This window comes from Bombyx mandarina, chromosome 20 (assembly GCF_030267445.1).
Source record: "Bombyx mandarina strain Sakado chromosome 20, ASM3026744v2".
Taxonomy (NCBI): Eukaryota; Metazoa; Arthropoda; class Insecta; order Lepidoptera; family Bombycidae; genus Bombyx; species Bombyx mandarina.
The window spans coordinates 3110547-3136301 of NC_143226.1; the positions used below are offsets into that span (position 1 = coordinate 3110547).

A 25755-nucleotide genomic window follows, 5' to 3' on the forward strand; every position below is an offset into this window, starting at 1 on the left:
GCAGAGAGGACGGTCGACGGGGCAGAAAGATCCTGGAGTGGCGACCACGTACTGGCAAGCGCAGTGTGGGACGGCCACCTACTAGATGGACCGACGACCTAGTAAAAAGCGCTGGGTCTCGTTGGATGCAGGTGGCAATGGACCGGTCGCACTGGAAATCTATTGGAGAGGCCTATGTTCAGCAGTGGACGGCGATAGGCTGAAATGATGATGAAATGATGATGGTGGTACCTACCCGTGCAGGCTCACAGCACGCGTTGCCACCAGCAGGGTTTAAAATATTCAACCAAAATGAAATTAAAATGAAACAACAAAGCAAATATAAAATATTTATTTTAAACGCATCGCTTCCATCTATTCATAGATTTTAGTCTTTAATTCGCTAATATTTTTAAGTTTAGACTACACAGCCTTCCGATTTTCGACTTAAACATCAAACCTTCCCTTTTATTAACACTAATGCCCATGACCCATGTGTGTGGTACATTGTCAGTGTCAAACAAAAGGGTACTTCTCTCGGTATTCATTACGAAAATATAAATATATATTTTAAAATCTTAATACTAATTATTTACATTTCAGAATACTAATTGACTCGTTTAATTTTATATCTTTGGTCTAATTTAAAGCTTAGGCTTGTATGTTCTTCCTCAACTTGTTCAGTTCATCCCACATTTCGCTGGGTAGATCTTCGCCTACCTCCTCTTTGAAGTACTTCTCGATGGCGTCAGACTGCAAAGGGAAACGGAATATCAAAAAAGAAGAAGAGAATTTCAAAATAAGTCCGTTAAAAAATTGCAAATTGATCTTCTGAAGTGAGATTTTTGACGTGACGTGACGTCTTATAAATTAATGAATGCCGGCTGTTTCGTGCGTGCGAAAATGTTTCATGTTCCGCCTGAGCCTGAGCGTGCAAGCGAGAGCGCGGAACAATCGATAGAGAGGCACGATCGGCCCAAGCGTTGGCTTGTGACACATTTATCTCTCTTCTCGCGTGACGTCAGAGCTAGCAGTTCGAATAGTTCTGTCACTGACGTTATCACATAAAACTAACGTCCGTAAACCGACTTTACAAGCAACCAACTGTTTTTATGAGACATCATGAGCGATCTCTTTAAAGGCAACCGTGGTATTAATCTATTAGATATTGACTTGAAAATTGTGAACACATTGTGCTATATATTTCAACTTGGAAGTCAAACGAGCTGGTTCTGGTGTTGAGTCATTACCACACCTATAAGACAATAGTGACGTCCAACTTGAGTCATGAGGTCGGAGTATCGACTGTATCAAACTACCTCCCTACCCAGCAGCACGAAGACTGCTTCACTTCCGGACGGAAGGATCCTTGTGGTAGTGAATCAGCATCGGTAACTCACCTCCTGCAGCCAAAAGTCTTTAGGTATGCTGAACAGCTCGTTCATGTCGACAGCGCTTAGGTTTTCCGTATTCAGAGCACCGGCTCTCGGTATGTACCCCAGTGGAGTCTCGGCGTGGCAGGGCTCCCCGTCACAGCGCCGCAAGATCCAGTCTAAGACCCGAGAGTTCTCGCCGAAACCGGGCCAGAGGAACTTACCCTGCGGGAATACGGAAATGCAACTTTATTGTCTTTGTCAACTTAGCATTGTGGTGAGCGTGCACGGTTACTTGTCGTCCATCCATTCTGCGGCATTATGCTTTGAATTACATCCAAGAATATGATGCAATAGGAGTCCCAAAGACAATTCGAGGTAAACTCTGCTGCCCTTCACGAGACAGGTTGGTGTCTCGTTTTGAAATCACGTCTGTTCAATCTTTAGACCCGAACGCGTGACTGTTTGGCGGCATAAGTAGGATCGTACTAAGCCGTGCCTGTATACAAGTTCCGAACATCAAAATTCGGATCATCGGCGTAGCGAGCAATTTCATTTGCTCAGTGGAAGATCCATGCCTTTTTCGTTGCCTCCAAAATGTACTATCGTAACATGGGATCACGCAATGCTTTCTGATCTGAAAGTCGTTAAAACAATTTACCTGTTCATCTTTACGGAACCAGTTGACGTGGAAGATCTTGGGCATGTTGCGTCCCGGCTGCGGCATCGACAGCCAGTGCTTCAGGTAGTCGCCGAAGTTGTAGCCGAAGAACGGACGCATAGCAAACGGATCGTGCATCACCATTTTACCCTGCCGTTGGAAACCGCACAATTAGTACTGTCGTGTCGGTACGAGTAAGGCCATCTGTCGTCAAATAGCAGAAACAGATACTAAAGCGTAACGCCATCTATTGTCGAATATTGAAAACGGATATCGAAATTTCAAGTGCTCTCGGAGAAAATGTTTGTGGACCGAATGGTAAGCAGTCGACGTCGCCCTAAATGCGTCATTACGGATCTTCCCAATCCATTTACGGCGCTTTTAGGTACCTCAAGCACCAGTCACCGTCCTCGCCGAACCCATCGACGAACGGCTCGACGAGTAAATTAACCCACAGACACAGTTTCCGATCCGGTGGTAGATTCTGCGAACCACTTCTCTTACTAGGGCCAGTGCTAGCAACACTCCCGTTTGAGCCCCGTGAGCTCACACGTCAAGGAGAAGCTGAAATAGCCAATATAATGAATGTAAAGTATTCCTTACGCTGTGTTCGGCGGCGGCCGTGGCCTCGGACCTCATGGAAGCTCCCATGAACACGCCGTGCTGCCAGTCCCGCGACTCGACTACGAGTGGCACGCCGGCCGGTCGTCTGCCGCCCAGCAGGATGGCGGATATCGGCACACCCTCCGAGCTCTCCCATTCACCGTCTATCATGGGACACTGCTCTGCCGGGGTGCAGAACCTAAAATTGTGTTATAAGTCGTTGAATTATTCATAATCATATATAAATTAAATAAAATTCGCTCGTTATTATTGGGTTACATTAAGAGTACATAAATCTTTTTAAAATCAACCAAAAAAAAAATTCCGATGTTGTCGAAATTTAATTTAAAACTGACAACACCGAAACCATAGATAAGATAGTAGGTATTTATTTTCTGTGACAGACGTATCAAGATGAATGAGGGGTTAAGAAACAATATAACATGAAATTAGACAAATCTCACCTGGAATTTGGATGTGCAGCCGGAGTTTTCTTGCTGGGGTCCCAGGGTTGACCCTTCCAGTCGACGAGGCGCTCCGGAGCTGGTCCCATGCCTTCCCACCACACCCCACCATCAGGTGTTTCCGCCACGTTAGTGAACACGGTGTTTTTGAACACCGTCGCCATTGCTATCGGATTCGTAGCGGCTGACGTACCTATGTAAGATGAAATATAAGTTTTCTAATAATAGGAACCAAAACAAAAATGTAGATTGAAGAAAATATTAATACTAATTATGAAGAATATCTGACTATTTCTCGTCTCTAATAGATAAAATATATTGAGCATAATCCCCGATTGCATAAATGAAGCGATGATGGTCGAATTTCTTTTAGCGCGTATATTTTTTTTCTAAACAACAACCAGCAATTATTTCTTAGCGACTTCAACAATAAATTTGCTTAATTACTGATTCTAGGCAGAACGTAATGTAGTCCTTAGGCACAACTAAACTTGAAAAAAAAAAAACTTTAAAATTTCAATTAATTACCTGGTGCAACTCCAAAGAACCCGTTTTCTGGGTTAATGGCCCGGAGCACGCCGTCCTTGTCGAACTTCATCCAGGCTATGTCGTCCCCCACGCACTCTACTTTGTATCCGGGCAGTGTTGGCGTCATCATGGCGAGGTTCGTCTTCCCGCAAGCTGAAGGAAAAGCGGCAGCGATGTAGCGCTTCTTACCTTGAGGGTTGGTTATGCCGACGATCTGAAAAATATTACGTAAAAAAAAATTTATGTCAGTCATAATAATAAAAAATTACCAATTTTTAGAACTACCATTAAATACTAAGAGATAAAGCCACATTAAATTTATGAAAATGCTATAAGAGATTTTTATTTTTATTTAAACACTCTTAAAATCAACATACAAGCATGTGCTCGGCCAGCCATCCTTCGCGACGAGCGATCACTGATCCCAGACGTAGAGCGAAGCACTTCTTGCCCAACAAACTGTTGCCGCCGTATCCACTGCCTGAAAAAAAAAACAAATAAAATGGCGCGAAAGGCAATTATGCAGGGTAGAACTAAGGAGCACCATCTAAGTATATTAAAAAGTGTCCGCTGAAAGGAAGCTAATTAAGATGGCGCCACAGTAGCAAATGGGAAGATTTTAAAAACCTTTCCATACACTACCACACTTCACTTCAATCCCACTTCAATCACTTCACTCTGTTTAAAACTGTTATATTCATATAATTTCCACTTCCTACCCTAGCGCTATATCGGTGAGTCTTCCAACAATTTGCTGTTTACAGGTGAAGACTTTTTCAATTTGATCTTTATCTATCTATCTTTATCCAAGATGGTACTTCTTAGAGAACTAAGAAGTACCATCCAAGATGGTACTTCTTAGAGAACTTTATCCAATCTTTATCCAAGATTACAAGATACCATCCAAGAGTTTTAAACAGAGTGAAGTGATTGAAGTGGGATAGAAATCCTCCATGAAGGCAATAACGGAATATGTGTCAAACTATCAAATTTAATAATTATAATAGAAAATTTTATTAACAAAAAGTAACTATCAAATTAATATGGCATCTGATTTTTATAATTTCTTTGTGTACGTCGCGAGACTATTGCTTAATCCAGCTGGTGTTAGCACCTTGGCTGCGGCAAGTAAAATCTTCATCTGGTGCAGCGGCGGGTCGAAATGGGCCCCTAACAATATTTCCACTAGGGCGTGGCAAGTCTTTCTCGACCTACCAGTATTAGGGTAGATTACAACTTTGCGAAAACATAATGATTATAATTTATAGTATATAGCTGTCGATGTCGAACTCTTACAAACACCTGAAATAATCCGTCCGCATCAGCGAGAGGGATTTAGTTTTCTTCGCCGCACCAAGTGAAGTAACTCGGTGGGCTGATATTATGAGCCTGTTCCGCAGTGAAGGTGTTAAGTTGGTACCGTAACTGACAAACGTGAACTCGCATAAAGACTACGAGCTTTCGAGTCCAAAAATCGATTGTATTACATAAATTTCACAACAAAAAAATGACTTTCAATCGAAAATTAGTCAGAGCATTATACGACTTGTTCAAGAAAGGGAATCAAGGTTAGGTATTTCTTAAAAAAAACTTCTTTGCCTGTTGCTAAAGTGTTACTAAAGTGCTAAGTGTGCACATACAATATTTACATTACGACTTAAGAATTTAGAAAAAATATATAGGTAATTACGTATAGAAATTAGAAATATTGGGTTTTCTGAATCTGTTATACATAATAGATAGATAAAGAAAATGATATTTTGTAAAGAAACTGTGCACCATTTTTTTAATGTGAAATAACTTATATTGCTTTACTATATGTATGTAGTGAAATCGATTTAATTCCTTATAAAAAAGTTTTCATTAAAATTAAACTTGACCGAAAGGTCCTAGTTACCAGGTCATAAAATCCCTTAAAAAAAGATTTTGATTCCTAAAAAGCCTAGTTTTAAATGTAAACAACATTTTTAACGTACCGTAGCTTACGATCTCGTTCTCAGCCGGCTTGTGGAGTATGATGGTGTTCTTAGGGTCGCAGGGCCAACCCGGAGTGCCACCGGAGCCGACTGCGTGAAGACAACGAACGAACTGCTCGTCTTGACGTAGAATTTCTAGAACCTTCGCTCCTGTTCGAACAATTTTATATTGATAATTAAAAAAAATGCATAAAGCAACGTTGGAAAATGTCAAGAATAAATAAAGGACTTCGAATGTTTCATCCATTCGATAATTATACTAACAAAATTAAGGATTTATTACGAAATGTTTGCTGCCGTAGATAAAAAAAAGACGCCTATTAAAATAAAATTGGGAGTAAATAAAGAACAAAACATGACAATAGAATTTAGATCGTCCTTGTTGAGTAACAACAAGTAAATAAATACGCTAAACAGCATGACGATACAAGTTACTTGCAAGCCATTAGTCATAAAAATAATATTTGAAATGGACTATCAACGTATCGATAAGGAAATAAAAACGAAGGCTATTTATGTATACTATGTATAACAATTTTTTTTTTATTAGGCACCTATTTATAAATTATTTCAATTTTATAATAAATTCTATTAATTCCCGAATCCTTTTTCCTCTGCCAAAATGCCAACACCGTGTTCCGTAATTAAGTAAATGTTATAATAGGTTTTGTGGTTCCAATACCCATTGCCTAAAGTTTCACTGTTTAGCCTTTTCACTAAAAGTAATTATGGAAGTAAAAAAAGAAAAATTCTTACCAATTCTAGTCATGACTCGCATAGAATAAACCACGTAAGGCGAATCCGTGATTTCTACGCCGATCTTCGAGAGAGGAGATCCCACCGGACCCATCGAGAATGGTATCACGTACATTGTGCGTCCTGAGGAAAAAATAATAATTTTACAAACACCTTTTTTCAATTACGTTTTTTTTTAGTATAGCATTTCTGTAGTCCAGTATCGAGATTAGAATCACTAAGATTCGTGGAGAGTATTATCTTTATTACTCGTTACATCGAGATCATGTCAAAGTCTTTTTAAATAGGTATTAAGTGTGTTATATTATTTATGATTAAGTGTAATATCTGTGTCGGAGGGACTTTTTGGCGGGAACGCGAGGAGTGAAGTTGTGTGATTTGTTTTATTTTGTCTATTTAGTGTTTCTTCGGGTTTAAATGTGTAATAATGGTGGTTTATTAACTGTTTAATATCTGTGAAAGTGCACAAATGTGGGAAAATGAAACAAAGCCGCTGGACGTAACTTCTCGGGATCCTCCAAAAAGTCCACTGAAAAAATCTTAATAAATGACCACCATTTTACTGAGATTATATTTCATCCCATATCATCTCATTTCATTTCATTAAATTTCATCCCAGTTGATTAATGTCTCAAATTAATCATCTTCATTTCATTTTACTCCATTATATCATTTTTCATAAAAATATGAATATAAATTAAAATAAGACATGACTTAAAGGTCTCAGTTACCAGGTCATAAAATCTCTTAAAAAAAATCTGTGTCGGAGGACTTTTTGGCGGGAACGCGAGTACTGAACTTGTGTGATTTGTTTTAATTTGTCTACCTATTTAGTGTTTTTTCAGTTTTAAATGTGTAATAATGGTGGTTTATTAACTGTTTAATATCTGTGAAAGTCAACAAATGTGGGAAAATAAAATAAAGCCGCTGAACGTAACTTCTCGGGATCCTCCAAAAAGTCCACTGAAAAAATTTCTCAGTAAATGACCACCATTTTACTGAGATTATTTTTCATCCCATATCATCTCATCTCATTTCATACCATCTCATCCCATTCCATTTAGTTTGATCCCAGTTGATTACCTAATGTCTCAAATTAATCATCTTCATTTCATTTCACTCCATATTATGTTGAAATTTTCAATAAAAACAAAAGCCATCTGTCATACTAATTATTTTTTTCTTTTACTTTGGTTTTGAAACTTTTTGGGATGAATAATTTAGTAACGCCGTGTGTCTTCTGATTCAACATTTATATTCAATTCCACCCATAGTTACTGTGCTAGCACGGATTGTTACTGCTATTCTGCCGATAAGCAATCATTTTCTTCGAAAGGGGTATGTAATCAACATTCCATTAAAACTAAGATTGTGACATGAATATCGACATTCACTTTGTATTGTATCACTAACGACTATAAATTGAAAAAAAAGAAGTTTTTTTGGAATAGGTAAGTTGTTCAAGATGTTTTGATATTCAACAAGTACCTTTGTGATAGATATTTAAATCGAAACATTTTTTCACATAACCTCATAAAGAGATATTTTCGATGCCTCTACTACTCTAACTCAAAATTTTGAAATTTTCGTTTTTCACGCAAATCACTTCACTATTTTAAAAGTATTACAATTAATCATTATTAATTGGGTTCGAAGCAAGAGTAAATCAGCTAGTCACACAAAAAAACCATGAATATATCTGCAATAATAAAGATTTTATCAACTTTTTTCGTTCAAACGCTCCTCCTGTAAATCTACGAATTTCGAGTTAGCGTAGAGTTCATTGGAGGCATCGTTTTATTTATCAAATGATCCCTCTTTGTTTAAAATCTACAATTAAAATGAGAATAGTTTAAAAGCACGCACGTTGTATCAAACACGCACCCACGAGTTTCCTATTACAATATCGTCGTTTGAATATAAATAAAGCACGTAATATAAAGTTATTAAACAATAAGTTTGCACGGTCGCCATTCTATCGTTCCAGTCACAATTAGCATGACGTCACCGATGAAACAACATTATTGTATATGCCTTCATAATAATATCTTTTATTGGTGGTAGGACGTCTTGTGAGTCCGCACGGGTAGGTACCACCACCCCGCCTATTTCTGCCGTAAAGCAGTAATGGGTTTCGGTTTAAAGGGTGGGACAGCCGTTGTAACTATATTGAGACTTTAGAAGATGGGTGGCGCATTTACGTTGTAGATGTCTATAGGCGTCAGTAACCACTGAACATCAGGTGGGCTGTGAGCTCGTCCACCTATTTAAGCAATTTTTTTTTTTAATACTTTCTATATTTATTTTTAAGTATAATTTCTGTAGTACGAAGTGTTGAGACTAGAATCACTATGATTCGTGGAGACTATTTATTATCTTTATTACTCGTTGCATCGAAATCATGTCAGTCTTAAATATTAATTAATTAAATAATTAATAATATATTAGTAATAATATTAGTCTTAATCTTAATATACTTGACGCGTAATTTTCCATTTTTAAATAACAACATTAGTCTCTAGTCGTCATTAGTCTAGTTAAAATAAAAGTAAGTAAATACCTCATACCTTTCATACAACCAGGGAATCTGTCGGACACGGCCTTCTCGTAATCCGGGGGGGAGATGTAGTTCCCCAGGGCGGACTTCTGGCCGGCGCGAGCCGAGGGGACCACGTCGCTCTCCCGATCGGAGCATATGAACGTGCGGGATTCAACCCGGGCAACGTCTGCCGGGTCTGTCCGGGCCAACCAACTAAGGAGAAGAAGTTCATAACGAAATTAGGAGGAATCTCTTGAATTATAGGACACGTATAGGACAAATTAGTTGTGTGAAAGCGTCGATTGGTTGGTCTGATGGATACCGGCTTATCTTCCATCTTGCAGTAGCTATTCTGGCTGCATCGTGACTGGCGGGAAAGCTCACGGGGCTCAGCCTGAGGGAGCTTGCTAACATCTGCCCTAACAAGAGCAGTGGACCTCAGTAATCATATTTGTTGCATTATGGTGAATGTGAGTGGACTGTATTTCTTGGTGATATCTTTATAAGTCCATAAGTGACAAATTAAAGATATATGAAATATGACATCGATGTGTTGCCCTTGGCGGCTGGAATTGAAAAGGAAGAAGTGTCATAGCGGACGTCGCTCGTTGACACTTTTGACGTTCCGAATTCAAACATACTCAAGCCATTGTTTGATTACTACTGGATTGATTCGCTCACCAGTTATCGTATTGGGGCAGTCGTTTGAGGGTGGTCTGCTGCTGCATCAGCTGTAGCAGCGCCCTCGCCTCTGTCTCGGAGCCGTCGCACACGTGCACGTGCTCCGGCTGGCACAGAGCAGCGCTGCGCTCCACGAACGCGCGGACCTGACGCAATGCTCAATCTAATTGCACGCTATTTCAATTGAATATGCAATTTCGAAAAGGGCACATGTCGCATATTTTGTCAAATACGTTTTTTCATATACATGTAGTTTTGAGGCTTACCTACACCCATTTTATAATAATTCCAGTAATTTTCAACTGCTAATTGACACTAAAATATATCTCAAAAGTTAATATTTTAAATTTTACACTGCTTTAGAAAATAATCAGTTTTTTTTCATTTACTGAACATTTTACATTTTCAGAGAGGTGCCCTTTTCGAAATTGCATATTCGATTAGGTACATTCAATTGAAGTTCAGCTGTTTGGAATTGGATAGGGCTTCGTTGACCAATTCGGTCACGATTTTTTGAAGAAGCTAAAATGAATACTTACACTTCAATCAGTGCTAACTAACTTTATTATAAGTTCGACATGTGAACTGCCGGAACACCCAGTGTTAAATTACTGGAGATTAAATTCCCCCACCCACCTTGGGACGTGAATTCCACGTCTCAGTTCTAAAGTACTACTTAAAGTAAGGGCTACTTCGCTCTTCAAACCAAAACGCATTACTGCTTCACGGCAGAAATACTGTGGTGGTATCTGCCAGTGCGGGCTCACAAGTCGTCCTACCACCAGCAAAAAGTCACTAAGTACGACAGTATATGAATAGGTACAGAGCTAATTAGGCTTTACAGCTTAGATTTAGACAAAAGAGAATTGTTACCTTTGGCGTAAGAGTGGCCAGCTGTGGGGAAGGCTTCGTCGACCCTCGCAGAGCAGTTTGGTGGGCGGCGCGGCTGCATCCAATCGCCACTTGAGCACATCTGTGGGACAATAATAAATGTCATATGTTAACCAAGTAATATGTATTCTTTCGCTGATATTGAGTTTCTCGCGGGATCTTCTCCGTAGGTCGCAATTCTCAGGTAGTAGCTTTAGTGAGGCACTGCTCTTGTTAGGGCCAGTGTTAGCGATTCTCTCAGGTTAAGCCCGTGAGGTCACCTATCGGTCCGCGCGAATTTGGAATAGCCCCTTAGGCTACCAACGATGAGATGAGGAAAAAGAAAGAGGCAATGACGTGTCAGTGGACGCTCACTCTTTTATTGACACGTCTGTCTAATCTCCAAATACAAGAATTGTTGTTGGTTAGTCTCGCTAAAACTCGAGAACGGCTGGACCGATTTGGCTAATTTTGGTCTTGAATTATTTGTGGAAGGCCAGAGAAGGTTTAAAAGGTAGATAAATATGAAAATGCTCGGAATTAAATAAAAATAACAATTTTGTTTTTCCTTTGATGTGGGGACACATTCGGACATGTCGGACGGATTCCTTTTGTTGGTTTTAAGTTTATTTTATACAAAAGTTTAGGTCTTTTATTTATCGATTGAGGCACTACAAAGTCTGCCGGGTCAGCTAGTCCGTAATAAATTAGAAGGAGTTTCGAATAATGTCGTCAATCTAAATTAAATCGATAATGACGATAAAGCTAATGTTGCGTCTATAACGGTATTATCAGCTGCACAGGCGGATAAACTTGAACTATGGACCGGGCGACGCGACACGAGTTCTGCTAATTAGTAATAATTAATTAAAATAATTAAACGACGGCAATAATGTAATGATAATAAGGAAACGCGGGCTAGAACCGTGAAAGGAGCTTTAATTATGTCGATGACTTGCGAAAAAATGCTAAAATGAATAATATTAAATATATTAATATTATATATTAAATATATAATATTAAATATATAAATAATTGAATTGAATTTGAATTGAATTTGAATATAAAAACAAGGAAAATAATAGATTTTATTTCAAAATAGAGATTGCTATAACATCTGTGAAAGTACATAAACTGTACGTAAGAGTCCAATGCAATCTTTCGATAGGTAATCATTTTCAAGTCTTACCATAAAACGTGGAAAAATTTTATAAGTGCCACTTGCAATTTAAATGAGATACGGAGAAGAATCGGAATGGCAAAGGGGCCATGGCGCAACTTAATAAGATTTGGAAGGATAAAAACATCTCCCGGAAAACCAAGAGCAATCTTGTACGCACTTTAGTGTTCTCTAGAGACTGCGTAAAGACCTGGACTCTGAAGAAAGCCGATCGCGACCGTATTGATGCATTTGAGATGTGGTGCTGTGGTGCGAAAGATGCTAGGAATTCCCTGGATAGCACGTCGTACCATCGTGTCGATCCTCCAAGAACTCCAAATAAAGACGAGACTTTCTAATATCTGCCTACGTAGAGTTCTGTAATACATTGGCCACATTGCAAAAAAGGACAATGGCAGCTTGGAGAAGCTAATGGCGACTGGCAAGGTGGACGGAAGAAGATCAGGAGGTAGAGATCCGACACATTGGACTGACCAGATCCATACTACTCTCGACACCACAGCTCACGATGCTCCACTCAAATGGAGTGGTATGATCCGGAATAAACCCTCGTTGCGTATTGAGGAAACCGAAGTGAGAAGAAGAAGAGATGCAATCATTTGGTATAGACCGGAGCGCTGGTCTTATGAACCCAGAAGGCAATAAGACTCCCGAATGCTATTAGTAAATTCATTGAACTTATGAACTTAACAGATTTGTCTTAACGAGTATAAAATATTAACACATTGTGTTTTTTAAATTAGGTACTTTAAACCTTAAAAGCACAAAATTAAGTCCGCAATTTTAGAATAGAATTGTAATCTTTTGGTTATATTTATTAGAGAGTGGTGCTTACGTTTTTGCGACGAAATGAATATAAGGCTTAATATTATTTTTATAGAAAAATTAAAATATACAAGTTATTTTAATTTTTTTGTTTATTAAGGTTTTTTAGACAACATAGCTTATACTTGGGTCTTTTCTTTCAAGATACATTTATTTCTATTTGTTTTAAAAACTTACTGTGCCGTCTTCCTCACGTAGTCCTCGGGGGTGGTTTTAAAATGCAGCATTTTAATATTAATAGTAAATAAGTAGTTTACAAAATAAAATAAATTAAAATTTCAAAGTTCGCCTCTCAAAAAGCTAAATTTTATCAAAATTACTGAAGCTAAACAAGAATATTAGCCACCTATAATACGCTAAGGTGTTTAATCTATAACCCATTTAATAACAAACTTTCCGAATACAAATGATTAATGTGGGAATTTTAATCGCGCGTCCGTATTTATAGCCGGCAAGCGAACGAATGTCGAACTCGGATTGGTCGAAATCGCGGGTGTGGCGGCCACGTAAATCTCTCAACACGTCACTGACAATTACTATTAAATTGTACTTGTACTGTGTCTTTGCTTGATGTTTGAGTTGCGTTTTGAATCTTGTAAAGTTGTCTGTGTCTTACGTCAGCATATTGTGTACAACCCAAGGTAGTATTGCGTCAGTCTTTGCAACGGTATTCTAACGCATTCAGACTTTAGACTATGAGGTTAGGTTTTTAGAACAATCCATGGCTAGAAGCGTTGATTATTGACTCGGTAATCGAAGAGCTAGTTATCGTTTATCTATTTGGTACGAGTTTACGAAATCGATTCGTGTTTTATCTTTAGGTACAATTTTACAAGGCAATGTCATAGGATTTATAATTAATTCGTTTAAATTGAAAACATCTAGATTATGATCAGGCAACTTTTTTTTTTTTTTTAGATTCGTGACTCGTAATAACTCTTACTGGAAATCTTTGCTAGCCGATGACAGTAATATGAGGCATCGTGGTTTGTTGTTCCCGATGGATTTTGAGGATTTTAAAACGACAACTCTGTAGTGAACTCTAGTCCGCGGTATTTCTATGTTAATCTATGGCCATAAACCATAATTGTCATTTTTTTTTTCTAATTGTGTGGAAGAGCTCACAGCCCACCTGGTGTTAAGTGGTTACTGGAGCCCATAGACATCTACAACTTAAATGCACCACCCACCTTGAGATATAAGTTCTAAGGTCTCAGGTATAGTTACAACGGCTGCCCCACCCTTCGAACAGAAACGCATTACTGCTTCACGGTAGAAATAAGCAGGGTGGTGGTACCTACCCGCACGGACTCTCAAGAGGTCCTACCACCAATAATGAACGATGTTTGAAAGTGTTTTTCAGCGAAGCCAAATTTGTGCTCCTGGAATTGCTGGCTGGCTTATCTACTCTCCCTTTGAAGAGAACAATAAGGCTTTCTTTAAAACGTGTCTTTGTCATTCGGAACGATTAAAGCCCGCCCTACAACTTGTCAAATTATTTAAAACCTAGATAAGCTATTTACCAGACGTTCTAATCACGGCAACTCCAATGACCTTTTTAATGAATAACGAACGTGGAATGATTCCCAATGTTATTATTGATAACATTACGAACCTTCATTTTAAATCAATAATTTTTATTTACGTCCAAATGTGTGTACATTAATATCCTTGTTGATTGGCCTTGTTTTGTTGGTTGAAGTCTCAGTTGTACACACACGGTGGTGTTTTTCCACACTTGAAATTGAAAAGGATAACGCTTCGCTGCAGAAAAAACACATTGATGGATAGGATCATTTCTCTCAGTTCTCTGTGTTTTGTACCGAATGTTCCATGGGGAATGCTCTGAGGATTTTTTGTTGTGATCCCTCCCTTTTTACTATAGCAGAGTACATACCACCTAGACCTGCTGTGTTCACCCACAGTGCGTTTCCAGACATCTTGTCCGCCACGTACTATCCGGCTCTGGAATGAACTCTCCTTCACATTGCTTTTGCGAGCGCTATGACCTGTCCTTTTTCAAACGAGATTTGCGAAGAGCTCTCTTTAAGCAGCAGACAGCGTATTGTCATTGCTGACCTTGGCTTTGCTGACGTCCATGAGCAACTCGTTCGTGCTTTCACCCGCGTCACGCGGGAAAGTCCCGTATCGTAGCGAGCTTAAAACATTTACTATTAGCTTTGCAGTTTTATAATAAGCATTATAACTCGGAAAGCTTAACTTGCATTTATTTGATTACTTTTGGTTATATAAATCATGTACTATATATATTTTGTATTATATTCTTCCGGTCAACGTCCTCGTCGAACCCGTCGCTTGCGACGAAGGGCTCGACGAGTGAATTAACCCATAAACACAGCTCGTTGAGTTTCTCGCCGGATCTTCTCAGTGGGTCGCGTTTCTGATCCGGTGGTAGATTCCGCGAAGCACTGCTCTTGGTAGGGCCAGTTTTAGCAACACTCCCGGTTTGAGCCTCGTGAGCTCACCTACACGTCAAGAAGCTGAAATAGCCTCTCAAGGCTATTTCAGGTTCAGGTATAAGAAAAAAAAAAATGTTTGAAACGACTTCCTGGGTCGTTACTTCACAGATAAAAAAGTCACATTATTATTTTTTATTAATTAGTTACTTATTTGTGACGATAAGTTACTGTACTTTGTCGATTTTTTTTCTCAATTACTCGACTCTTCTGCGTAGCGATTTAAAAAAAAAGCTACCTTCATTAAGAAATACCGCAATGATTGTATCGTGTTACAATTTTGGCCACAGGTCGGTCAAGCTAATATGACTCGTGCAAAATGGTTTAGTTGAACGGCTGAATTTGAACGATTTTAAGATTTTTTTATTGGCTGCTGTACTGTTAATAGTAATCATAGGCAATTAGACGACCGTGATCGGAGTTCTGGAGATGGCTATACCCATGATTAGCCATAGACAATAATTATGACATCAACTGTGTGCGGCTAATTCGTGGGGTAATTTATCATCTCAGGCTTGATATATCGCTTATTTTGGCCTCATATGACGTCATAGTTAATGTAGTTGCGTTCAGCCTAGCTCCGTAATATTAATTAAAAACAAAAACTGTCTTGTTCCCAATTGCGATGGTTTGGTAAAAAAAAAAAACGATCGGTGTTGCCACAGTTAAAATATTGTTTTAATTCAACATTTAATTATTGAATAACTCGATGTGATATCTTAATGGTAATTACTAATTATATAAGGAGTTAAAAAAAAAATTGTAGACATTGAAACGTTGTGATAATAAAGTTCAATCAAGTCATATTCTGTTTGTATCCGGGTCTTTAGCGTCTGCGAATTCTATTAATTGGAATTTATATACACTTTACAGAAAAATTAAAAGTCATCGTGGCCTAAAGGATAAGATGTCCAGTGCATTCGTATCTAGCGTTGTAACAGTGTTCGAATCCCGCAAGCGGTTACCAATTTTTCTGTAATAAAAATCAAAAACCCCCAAAATTATAATTTGTGTTTAATCTGGGACGTTTTGTGAGACCGCACGGGCAGGTACCATCACTTCATCTATCCGTCCGCGAGAGACTGGTAACATAGCCCCTAAGCTAACAACGAATATGTAGAGAGAAAAATACTGGTTTTACTGGTGGTAGGACCTCTTGTGAGTCTCCGCGGGTAGGTACCACCACCCTGCCTATTTCTGCAGTGAAGCAGTAATGCGTTTCGGTTTGAAGTGCGGGGCAGCCGTTGTAACTATACTGAGTACTAACTTAGAGCTTACATCTCAAGGTGGGTGGCGCATTTACGTTGTAGATGTCTATGGGCTCCAGTAACCACTTAACACGAGTTTGAGCTATGAGCTCGTCCACCCAACTAAGCAATAAAAAAACCGCCACATTTACTATACAGACAGCGTTTAGATTATTTATTTTGAACTAGTGCTCCCGCAGTAGTCGAAATTCGACTATAATTGTAAGTGGAATTGTAAGTTTGTACACTATTATGATTGTATTTTATACTTCTGTAATCACAAATTTCGCCAAGACTACACTATAAAAAATATTAACAAAGACAAACAATATTTAATCTCAATTTGACAGCAGACGTCAAGAACAAAAGTTTGACAATAAATAGTATGCATGCGTGTGTGCGTCAAATACATGGTATGTAGTGTGTGTTATGTTTTCTTTATTGATATAATGTATCTTTTATGCATTATTTAAAAAAAATATTAGCATTGTGCACTTCTTCTCTATATTCTCTATAAGTGTGGAAAATTTCTTACTCCACCGTCCGCGCAATTTTCGTAAAAAGGGATACAAAGTTTTTGCTTCACGTATTAATGTATAGATGGCGCGACATCGTGAGACGCATCAAGTCTGCCCCTTGCAACACTACATGACGATCACGACCACTCTGTCAAGAGTGACACGACTGAGAAGAAGAAAAAATTAATATATAGACAAACTAAAATTAACGAACGCATTTTTTTTTTGTAAATAAGGCGTGATTGTTACATCGATTCAAACGTTATCGCCTCGTCAGAAGTAGGTACCTACACACAAATCGGATTCGGTCCGGTCACGAGGTGATAATGGAACAGCTGCGGCTCCTAAGTGTACTTGTATTATTCCATTGATATCATAATTATATTTACTTCGTAAGAAAACCGCCCGCTTCGTTCGCGACAAATTAATGTATTTAGGTATTGTCTTCCCGATTTCAATAGCGGTTCTATTAATGTTCATTTAAAAGTAACATTAATGCTATTAACTTTTTTTTTTAAAACATAATATAGTTAGCTGAAAAATTAATGCAAAAATTTAACTGTCCAAGATATTAAAATTTAGTCGAAGTCAAATGTTATGCATTATTAGGAAAAATAAAATAAAAGCTATTGATCTTGATTAAACTTAAATAGGACCACACGAGAAGACATCGGTTTTCGAAATATGAAAGAATCATAGTAATCGGTTCGCCTAAAAAAAAGTTTGGAGGTAACACACGTAACGAAAGCCCATTAAAAGCACGCTTCAGAGAAAATTGAACTTAAAAGTGAATATATTTCTTAATTGATTTGCATCTTACTTTTCCCGGATATAGGACTAAAACTAATAAAGTGGTTTCACTGTTATCAGTGCTTTTTTCCGCCTACCTATACGTCGGGAGCCTAAGGGGTCAGTCCACTCGCCCACCTGCCCTGGTAAAACTGGAAAGGCCTCCGGGCCATCAAGTAATCTCTCAAACATAAAAAAGGGCCAGTCCAGCCACGCGCGGACGGGTAGGTAAGCTCACGGGCTCAACCTGAGAAATTACTGATGGTAGGACCTCTTGTGAGTCCACACGTGTAGGTACCACCACCCTGCCTATTTCTGCCGTGAAACAGTAATGCGTTTCGGTTTGAAGAGTGGGGCAGCAGTTGTAACTATACTCAGATCTTAAAAGACATATCTCAAGGTGGGTGGCGACCTTTACGTTGTAGATGTCTATGGGCTCCAGTAACCACTTAACACCAGGCGGGCTGTAAGTTCGTCCACCCATTTAAAAAATAAATAAATAGAAATACATCTTTTTTTTCTCCTTCATATGCTGATAGCCTTGAGAGGCTATTTCAGCTTCTCCTTGACGTGTAGGTGAGCTCACGGGGCTCAAGCCGAGAGTGTTGCTAGCACTGGCCCTAGCAAGAGCCGTGCTTCGCAGAATCTACCACCGGATCGGAAACACGACCCACTGAGAAGATCCGGCGAGAAACTCAGTGGGCGAGATAGGTCCTTGATGTGTAAATTCACCAAATCGTCTTGAAGTTTTTAATTGACGTTAGGGTTAGTAATAACTTTTTTTTCTTTTAAATAGAAAATCTTTATATTATTGTCTCGTACGCTTTTATTTGTACTAGTGCTCCCGTAGTAGTCGAAATTCGACTATAATTAATTGGAATTGTAAGTTTGTACACTATTATGATTGTATTTTATACTTCTATAATCACAAATTTCGCCAAGACTACACAATAAAAATATTAACAAAGACAAACAATATTTAATCTCAATTTGACAACGGACGTCAAGAACAAAAGATTGACAATAAATAGTATGCATGCGTGTGTGCGTCAAATACATGGTACGTAGTGTGTGTAATGTTTTCTTTATTTATGCATTATTTAAAAAAAATATTGGCATTGTGCACTTCTTCTCTATATTCTCTATAAGTGTGGAAAATTTCACACTTCTCCGTCCGCGCAATTTTCGTAAAAAGTGATACAAAGTTTTTGCTTCACGTATTAATATATAGATATCTATCTATCTATCTACACGTGCGTCATTAATGTGTAATAATGCATAAGTATTGTGTTATAAACAAAGAACACGAAGTTCGTATAACTAGAAGATACGAAAGTACGCGTAGCTTTGTACCGAGAACGGGCTCGAAGGTCGAATGTGAATGGATGCTTTGTCTACAGAACAAGGAAATTAATAAAGAAATATATTAAGACTAGATAAAAGTATATGAAAAAATATATTTTTTATATATTTTTTTTAACTTGGTAATGGGGAGAGTAGTGCTTGAGCTATTCTTTTTTTTATTGCTTAGATGGGTAGACGAGCTCACAGCCTACCTGGTGTTAAGTGGTTACTGGAGCCCATAGACATCTACGACGTAAATGCGCCACCCACCTTGAGATATAAGTTCTAAGGTCTCAAGTATAGTTACAACGGCTGCCCCACCCTTCAAGCCGAAACGCATTACTGCTTCACGGCAGAAATAGGTGGGGTGGTGGTACCTAATCGCGCGAACACACAAGAGGTCCTACCACCAGTACAATGATAGAATATGCGTGATTAATCGATTAAAATGTACTGATTTTCATACTTGTTGTTTTTTTGGCTGATAACCTGAAATAGGCAGGTATAGGTTATATCTACGCCTCCTTTTTGAAAAAAAGTATGTAAATAATTAAAGGTCCAGTAAACTCGAAACGCTTCGAACCGCCAGATCTGTATGCGCCTCATTAAGAGGACAATCCTCGCAAAGCATTGGGCACCTAACGAAGGCTTCTGCGCGTACACCATCAGGGCATTCAAGACCACTATGACAAGAGCGCCCGACTAGGAAGAACTAAAGATGGATAGCAAATTCACACACTCGATTCACTTATGGTTCATCGAAAATTAAGAAGATCCTAAGTCTTCTCCAAGTAGCTATTGGTTTGGTCACACAATAGTCAGGGATAACAGGTATAGTCACAAGTAGGATAGTTCAGAATTACATTATAGGACAAAAATATCAAATTTTAATGTTAACAAAGACAGTTTAGTTAGGACATACTAAATTAGTCTGGGAGTGGTGTTGACCGCAGGAAACCCTCTATTTAATCTGACCGGGTTCTGACCTCAAACGAAGGTCGGATGTCGGGTGAGAGAATGCAAGGTGGAGACCCCCGTTGTAACTATACAGAGACCTTATAACTTATATCTCGAGGTGGATGGCGCATTTACGTTGTAGATGTCTATGGGCTCCAGTAACCACTTAACACCAGGTGGGCTGTGAGCTCGTCCATCCATCTAAGCAATAAAAAAAAAAACCCTTGGTGCGATAGAACCCTAAGAATGTCCTTGGCCCCGCAGTCTGCTCTCAACATCTGCAGACCGTCAGGCCTCACATACCCAGGACGCGAATACCTCGTAGGAGGTTCGGCCCTCTGCCCTAAAAAAAGAAATAAATCGAACTGTCTCTGCTAACAGTGTATTTAATTTATTTAATTTTAATTATTACATCTTCACCAACCGTATTATCGTATTTAAAGAAAATAAAAAAAAACGGTTCGTGACAACTACAATTATTTGAACTACGGAAAAATAGAAATTAGTGCCATCTATCGTAATTCTATTGTATTATACAATGAAAGAACGTGCGTTTACAATGAACAGTTTTTCCGGCTAATGCGATTTATAGTTAAGTCCAGTGCGAGCGATAATGCTGGTATTTGTAATCTAGTATATACTGCAAATAAAATAGCTGTATAATCAGTGTATTTAATTGAATAATAATAATGATGACACAACACAATTTTATTGCACGTTTATCAACATATTAAATGTAGATACTTACTCGTAAAAGTTTACAAACATGTTTTATCGTATTGTGGAAAATTCTTGCGAATACATTTTTAAGAATCCATGATAAAAATACAAAGTTTCGTGCCAGGTCAATTTTGTAATAACTAGAGGTCCCGCAGTAGTCGAAATTCGACTATAATTAATTGGAATTGTAAGTTTGTACACTATTATGATTGTATTTTATACTTCTATAATCACAAATTTCGCCAAGTCTACACTATAATTTTTTTTTAATAAAGACAAACAATATTTAATCTATTCACAATTTGACCACAGACGTCAAGAACAAAAGTTTGACAATAAATAGTATGCATGCGTGTGTGCGTCAAATCCATGGTATGTAGTGTGTGTAATGTTTTCTTTATTGATTTCCTGTATCTTTTATGCATTATTTTTAAAAAATAATAGCATTGTGCACTTCTCTATATTCTCTATAAGTGGGGAAAATTTTATACTCCTCCGTCCGCGCAATTTTCGTAAAAAGGGATACAAAGTTTTTGCTTCACGTATTAATATATAGATACGTTATATGATATAGGTACTGAAATAATAAGCTCCTTTATTAATTGATTCAGTTTTATTTGCACAGCTACAAATAATGAATCTTGACATATTTTTTTAAGCCGGAATAATAATACCAATGTAAACAATACTTTAAATTAAAGAACTTCGACCAATATTGATCGAAGCTATAGAACGAACATTTATGGATAAGTTTCCTAAAAATACCTGAATAAACTAAACAACACCAATTGAGAAATGTACCTATATAGGTACCTCAATGATGTTATAATAAAAAGTTTTACTATCTACCTATAGTACTAGAGGTACCTATATAAAATTAGCGATTTCGTAACCCATAGACACAACCCGCTGAGTTTTTCCCCAGATCTTCTCAGTGGCTCGCGATTCCGATCCGGTCTTAGATTCAGCGAAGCACTGCTCTTGCTAGGGATAATGTAAGCAAATCCTCTCCGATTGAGCCCGTGAGCTCACCTACCCGTATGCCAAAAGCTGGAATAGCCGCTGGCTATAGATAGATCTCGTATTGACGCAGATGTGCAAATATTTTTTTAAAATAGATTTTAATGAAAAAGTAAAAAAATTTGATTAATTCAACAAAATCTAACAAAATTACCTACTAATCTTAAGGCCGCGGTCAACAGAATTTCATACGCGAGTTTTAACTTTATATCAAAAACATTAAATTGTTTTTCGTATTGCTTTTGTAGGCAAGTGAGCCTACACTATTAGAGATACCTATTAGATTATTGCCATCTTGAGGCATGAGACTTAAGTCTCATTTGTTTAACATAATGTGTATCCTACCTTTTTAAGTGTATAATCTATGTTTCTAACCTAAACGTATTACTGTTTCGCGGTAAAAATAGGTAAGGTGGTGCTATCTATTGATGACAAGACGAATTATAACTAGTTTTTTTTTTCATATCTACTGCCATTAACCTCGAGGGGTTATTCTGGCTTCGATATGTGTAGGCGAGTTCACGCGACTCAGCCTGGGGGAATTCGCTAACACCCGCAAAATTGTAATTTGCGTAATTACTGGTGGTAGGACCACTTGTGAGTCTGCACGGGTAGGTACAACGACCCTGCCTATTTCTGCAGTAAAGCAATAATGCCTTTCAGTTGAAGGGGTGGGGCAGCCTTTGTATCTATACTGAGACCTTAGAACTCATATCTCAAGATGGGTGGCGAAATTTACGTTGTAGATGTCTATTGGCGCCGGTAATCACTTAACACCAGGTGGGCTGTGAACTCGTCCACTAATCTATGCAATAATAAAAAAAACACTGACTCTATCAAGATCTTCGCTGAATCTACAACCAGATCACAACTGCGACCCACCGAGAAGAAGCGGCGAGAGACCCAGTGAGTTTTACGACTAGTAAAAAAAACCACGGGAATCTAAATTACGACCATACGAAGAACGTTAAATGTCAGCAGAATTGTTATTGGAACAAGTAATCTTAATGGCATTCCGCATTCCACGGCGACCTGCTCTGGAGGTGTGTCGAACCGGATTTCTGTATACTTGTTGTAAAATATGCATTTTTGGTGTCGAAATACGTTACAAGGTTACATGACGGGCCGCCGCCGACATAGACGCTCAATCTCACGGACATGTTGACGATAACGCGTTAATATTTACCGAATAGTCGAATTATATTTCAGTATTTTATTTAAATTAATTAAAAGTGGACTAGACCTAAGTTTTTATTTTGTGTGGCGAATGCTGGTAACGTACTTTAAACCAATAATGACATTAGGTTTTTTTTACCGCCGCCATCTTTCTTTTTCTTCTAGATTCTAGACAATACAGTTATTTTTGTGGTTTTGTTTTTAACTTTCGATCGACAAACTACGTAATGTTGTCAATAATGTACTTTTTGTAAATAGTCCAATTTACTTCGATAAATATTTATATTTAAATAACATTGTCCCCTGTGTTTGTCGAGAGTTTTTTTTAATTGTTCTTGTATTGAGGCCGTGAGGTAATAGGCGGGGCGTGTCGGAGTAATATCGAAAAAAAATCTACTACTGCTCAGCAATTCTCTGTAATTACTGGACGTCTTGTGAGTCCGCACGGGTAGGTACCACCACCCTGCCTATTTCTGCCGTGAAGCAGTAATGCGTTTCGGTTTGAAGGGCGGGGCAGCCGCTGTACTGTAAAAACTGAGACTTAGAACTCAGATCTCAAAGCTGTATATATATTTGTTGATGTACTTCTATAACCACTAAGCACCAGACTCGGAGTTCGCTAATCTCATAAATAAAAACCGTCCAAGGCAGCCTGGTACACAGCATTGCGGATCCTCCCGATCCACTAACGGTGCTTTTAGGTACCTCAAGCACCGGTCATCGATCTCGTCGAACCCGTCGCTTGCTACAAACGGCTCGACGAGTAAATTAACCGACAGACGCAGTCCACCGAGTTTCTCGCCGGATTTTCTCAGTGGGTCGCGTTTCCGATCCGGTGGCCATTCCTACAAAGCACTGCTCTTGCTAGGGCTAGTGTTAGCAACGTCGTCAGGTTAGAGCCCCGTGACCTACTCGTTCTGTGAATCTAGTATACTCCGCGAGGTTAGAGTAGCGCGAGCTAGAATAGGAAGGAAAATATAGGCAGCTTGGGGGCAAGGGGACCTGGCGATCAGTGGCGGATTTACCCTAAGGCTCGGAAGGCCCGGGACTAGAACGGCCAGATTTTGGGGTGGCCCCAATCGTGTCAAAAAACTTATTATAACGTATGGCGGGCGGACTGCACTGCATGGTGAAATCTATACCGCATCCTTAAATACTCTATTATCATCTCAGCTATTATTATTATTATTTATCATACTAAACTTATGGTTACTTTTACCCACACTTCCCACCCGCACTTGCGATAACAAGTAGCCCCGTACAAATTAATTGTGTTTAATTAGATATTCAAATATTTAACTCGCAATTAAGTGTTGAAAGTTGATAACACTCGTGTAAAAGTTATCATAACCAAGTATGCCAAGTTGGCAGAGTATGTTAAAGCAAATAACTAGTTGTAAGTTGTAACAACTTATGTACCATATTCTTGGAAAATAAAACTAATTTTTTTTTCATAAATTTCTAAATCTATTTAGATAAAAGTTGGCATTAAAGTAATTTCATTTTGTAGTATATATGTTGGATGCTGAGAAAGGGACGGCTGATGGCTTGGGGGCTAGGGCGGCCGAGATTGCAAATCCGCTACTGCCGGCAATACAAATTCCATTTCTCCCCGGTACCCGCGTCTCAATTACTGGTATTTCTTTTTTTTTTTTTATTGCTTAGATAGCCAGCCCACCAGCTCACAGCCCACCTGGTGTTAAGTGGTTACTGGAGCCCGTAGACATCTACAACGTAAATGCGCCACCCACCTTGAGATATAAGTTGTAAGGTCTCAGTATAGTTACAACGGCTGCCCCGCACTTCAAACCGAAACGCATTACTGCTTCACTGCAGAAATAGGCAGGGCGGTGGTACCTACCCGCGCGGACTCACAAGAGGTCCTACCACAAGTAAAGTGGTAGACCGTGTTGCCAGCCCACAATCACTTAGACTATTTCTGCGCTATTACACGTTATGGTTTTGTTGTGTACAAACAATTATGTGAGTCGTGTTTACACGCTACAACGTGAGCTATGATGAAACGGGTGTGTACGACCGCGCCTCCGATCTATCAACCTTTGACACATCGTTATCAGCTGTTATCATTAACGTTGCAATAATAAATATATTTATCGCGTCACGTATGTACTGCTAATCTACAAGGAGCTGTGCGTCATTTTTTTTTGTTTTCAATTTTTATTTTTAAATTTTTACGATAACTTCAGCTGTATCTGGCGCGAGTCTGATATAACCGGTTCGATCAAATTTTCTGAACACCTAAAAAGGTAACACGTTGAATGAATAATATTTTGTTTTAAAATGAAACCACTTTTTAATACGCTTTTATTAGCTTCAGACGTATGTATGTTAATATGTAACGGAATCTTTGAACATGATTTTGACCCCCTTCAAAAGGTCTGATTAACAAGAAATTTGATAAAAAAAAATTTTGTAACTAAAAAATGAAAAATAAATAATAGTAAAAAAAAAGACGCTTTTATAGAAAATCCAGCTTAAAAATAGTAAATAAATTTTATTAAATTTATTTGGGTACGAATTATGGATCCACATGATTAGGGCCTACGATTAAGCCCATTTCCGCCGCATAGAACTCACGCGTTCAAGTTTCAAGCTCGGGACAGCTGTTATATCGTACAATTTAGATTTTAACCATCAGACTTAGACCTTATAGATCAAGGTGGCTGACAGGATTCACATTCAGATGTATGGTATAGAATTTACGGGTGAGCAACCTTTTTAATCAATAGGCCAATTTCAATTCAAAATTTTTTGGGGGGCCGCACGTTGATTAGCTCTTATTAATAATTTACAACACTTTATTTGTAAGAAATAATTGAATAAAAAAAAATAAAAACTAAAAGAAAGCAAAGAAGTCGATAAAATTAATTCAATTTTAGAAATGCTTGGCGGGTTGCAACCGACCCGTAGGCCACGTGCTACTCATCCTTGGACTGTAGATAGTCCAATGGACTCTATTAACCATCTAATACCAGGTAGACCGTGACCTAATCCACCCGTGGAACAACAGTGGATTAGTGGATTTCTAAAGAAATTTTCTACCATGATTGA

General features: G+C 38.4%; 2 protein-coding genes across 3 annotated transcripts in view; one reads left to right on the top strand and one right to left on the bottom strand.

Moving 5' to 3' along the window:
- Window positions 1-25755, top strand: part of LOC149500618 (waprin-like protein) — a 337771-nt gene that overhangs the window by 183232 nt on the left and 128784 nt on the right. The gene's annotated exons all lie outside the window — the stretch shown is intronic.
- Window positions 316-25755, bottom strand: part of LOC149500628 (phosphoenolpyruvate carboxykinase [GTP]-like) — a 38812-nt gene continuing 13372 nt past the window's right edge. The window contains exons 1-13 of one of the 2 annotated variants that reach the window (XM_089735874.1): window positions 12613-12900; window positions 10434-10533; window positions 9561-9706; window positions 8908-9092; window positions 6341-6463; window positions 5585-5734; window positions 3986-4089; window positions 3609-3822; window positions 3081-3273; window positions 2617-2815; window positions 2014-2163; window positions 1380-1577; window positions 316-732 (exon numbers count right to left, since the gene is read on the bottom strand). In XM_089735874.1, coding sequence (XP_089592000.1) covers window positions 631-732; window positions 1380-1577; window positions 2014-2163; window positions 2617-2815; window positions 3081-3273; window positions 3609-3822; window positions 3986-4089; window positions 5585-5734; window positions 6341-6463; window positions 8908-9092; window positions 9561-9706; window positions 10434-10533; window positions 12613-12662 — 1914 coding nt within the window. In that variant the 5' untranslated portion in view covers window positions 12663-12900 and the 3' untranslated portion in view covers window positions 316-630. Of the gene's footprint in view, window positions 733-1379; window positions 1578-2013; window positions 2164-2616; window positions 2816-3080; window positions 3274-3608; window positions 3823-3985; window positions 4090-5584; window positions 5735-6340; window positions 6464-8907; window positions 9093-9560; window positions 9707-10433; window positions 10534-12612; window positions 12901-25755 lie in introns of those variants that run through there. The other variant, XM_089735875.1, reaches the window with a different exon arrangement.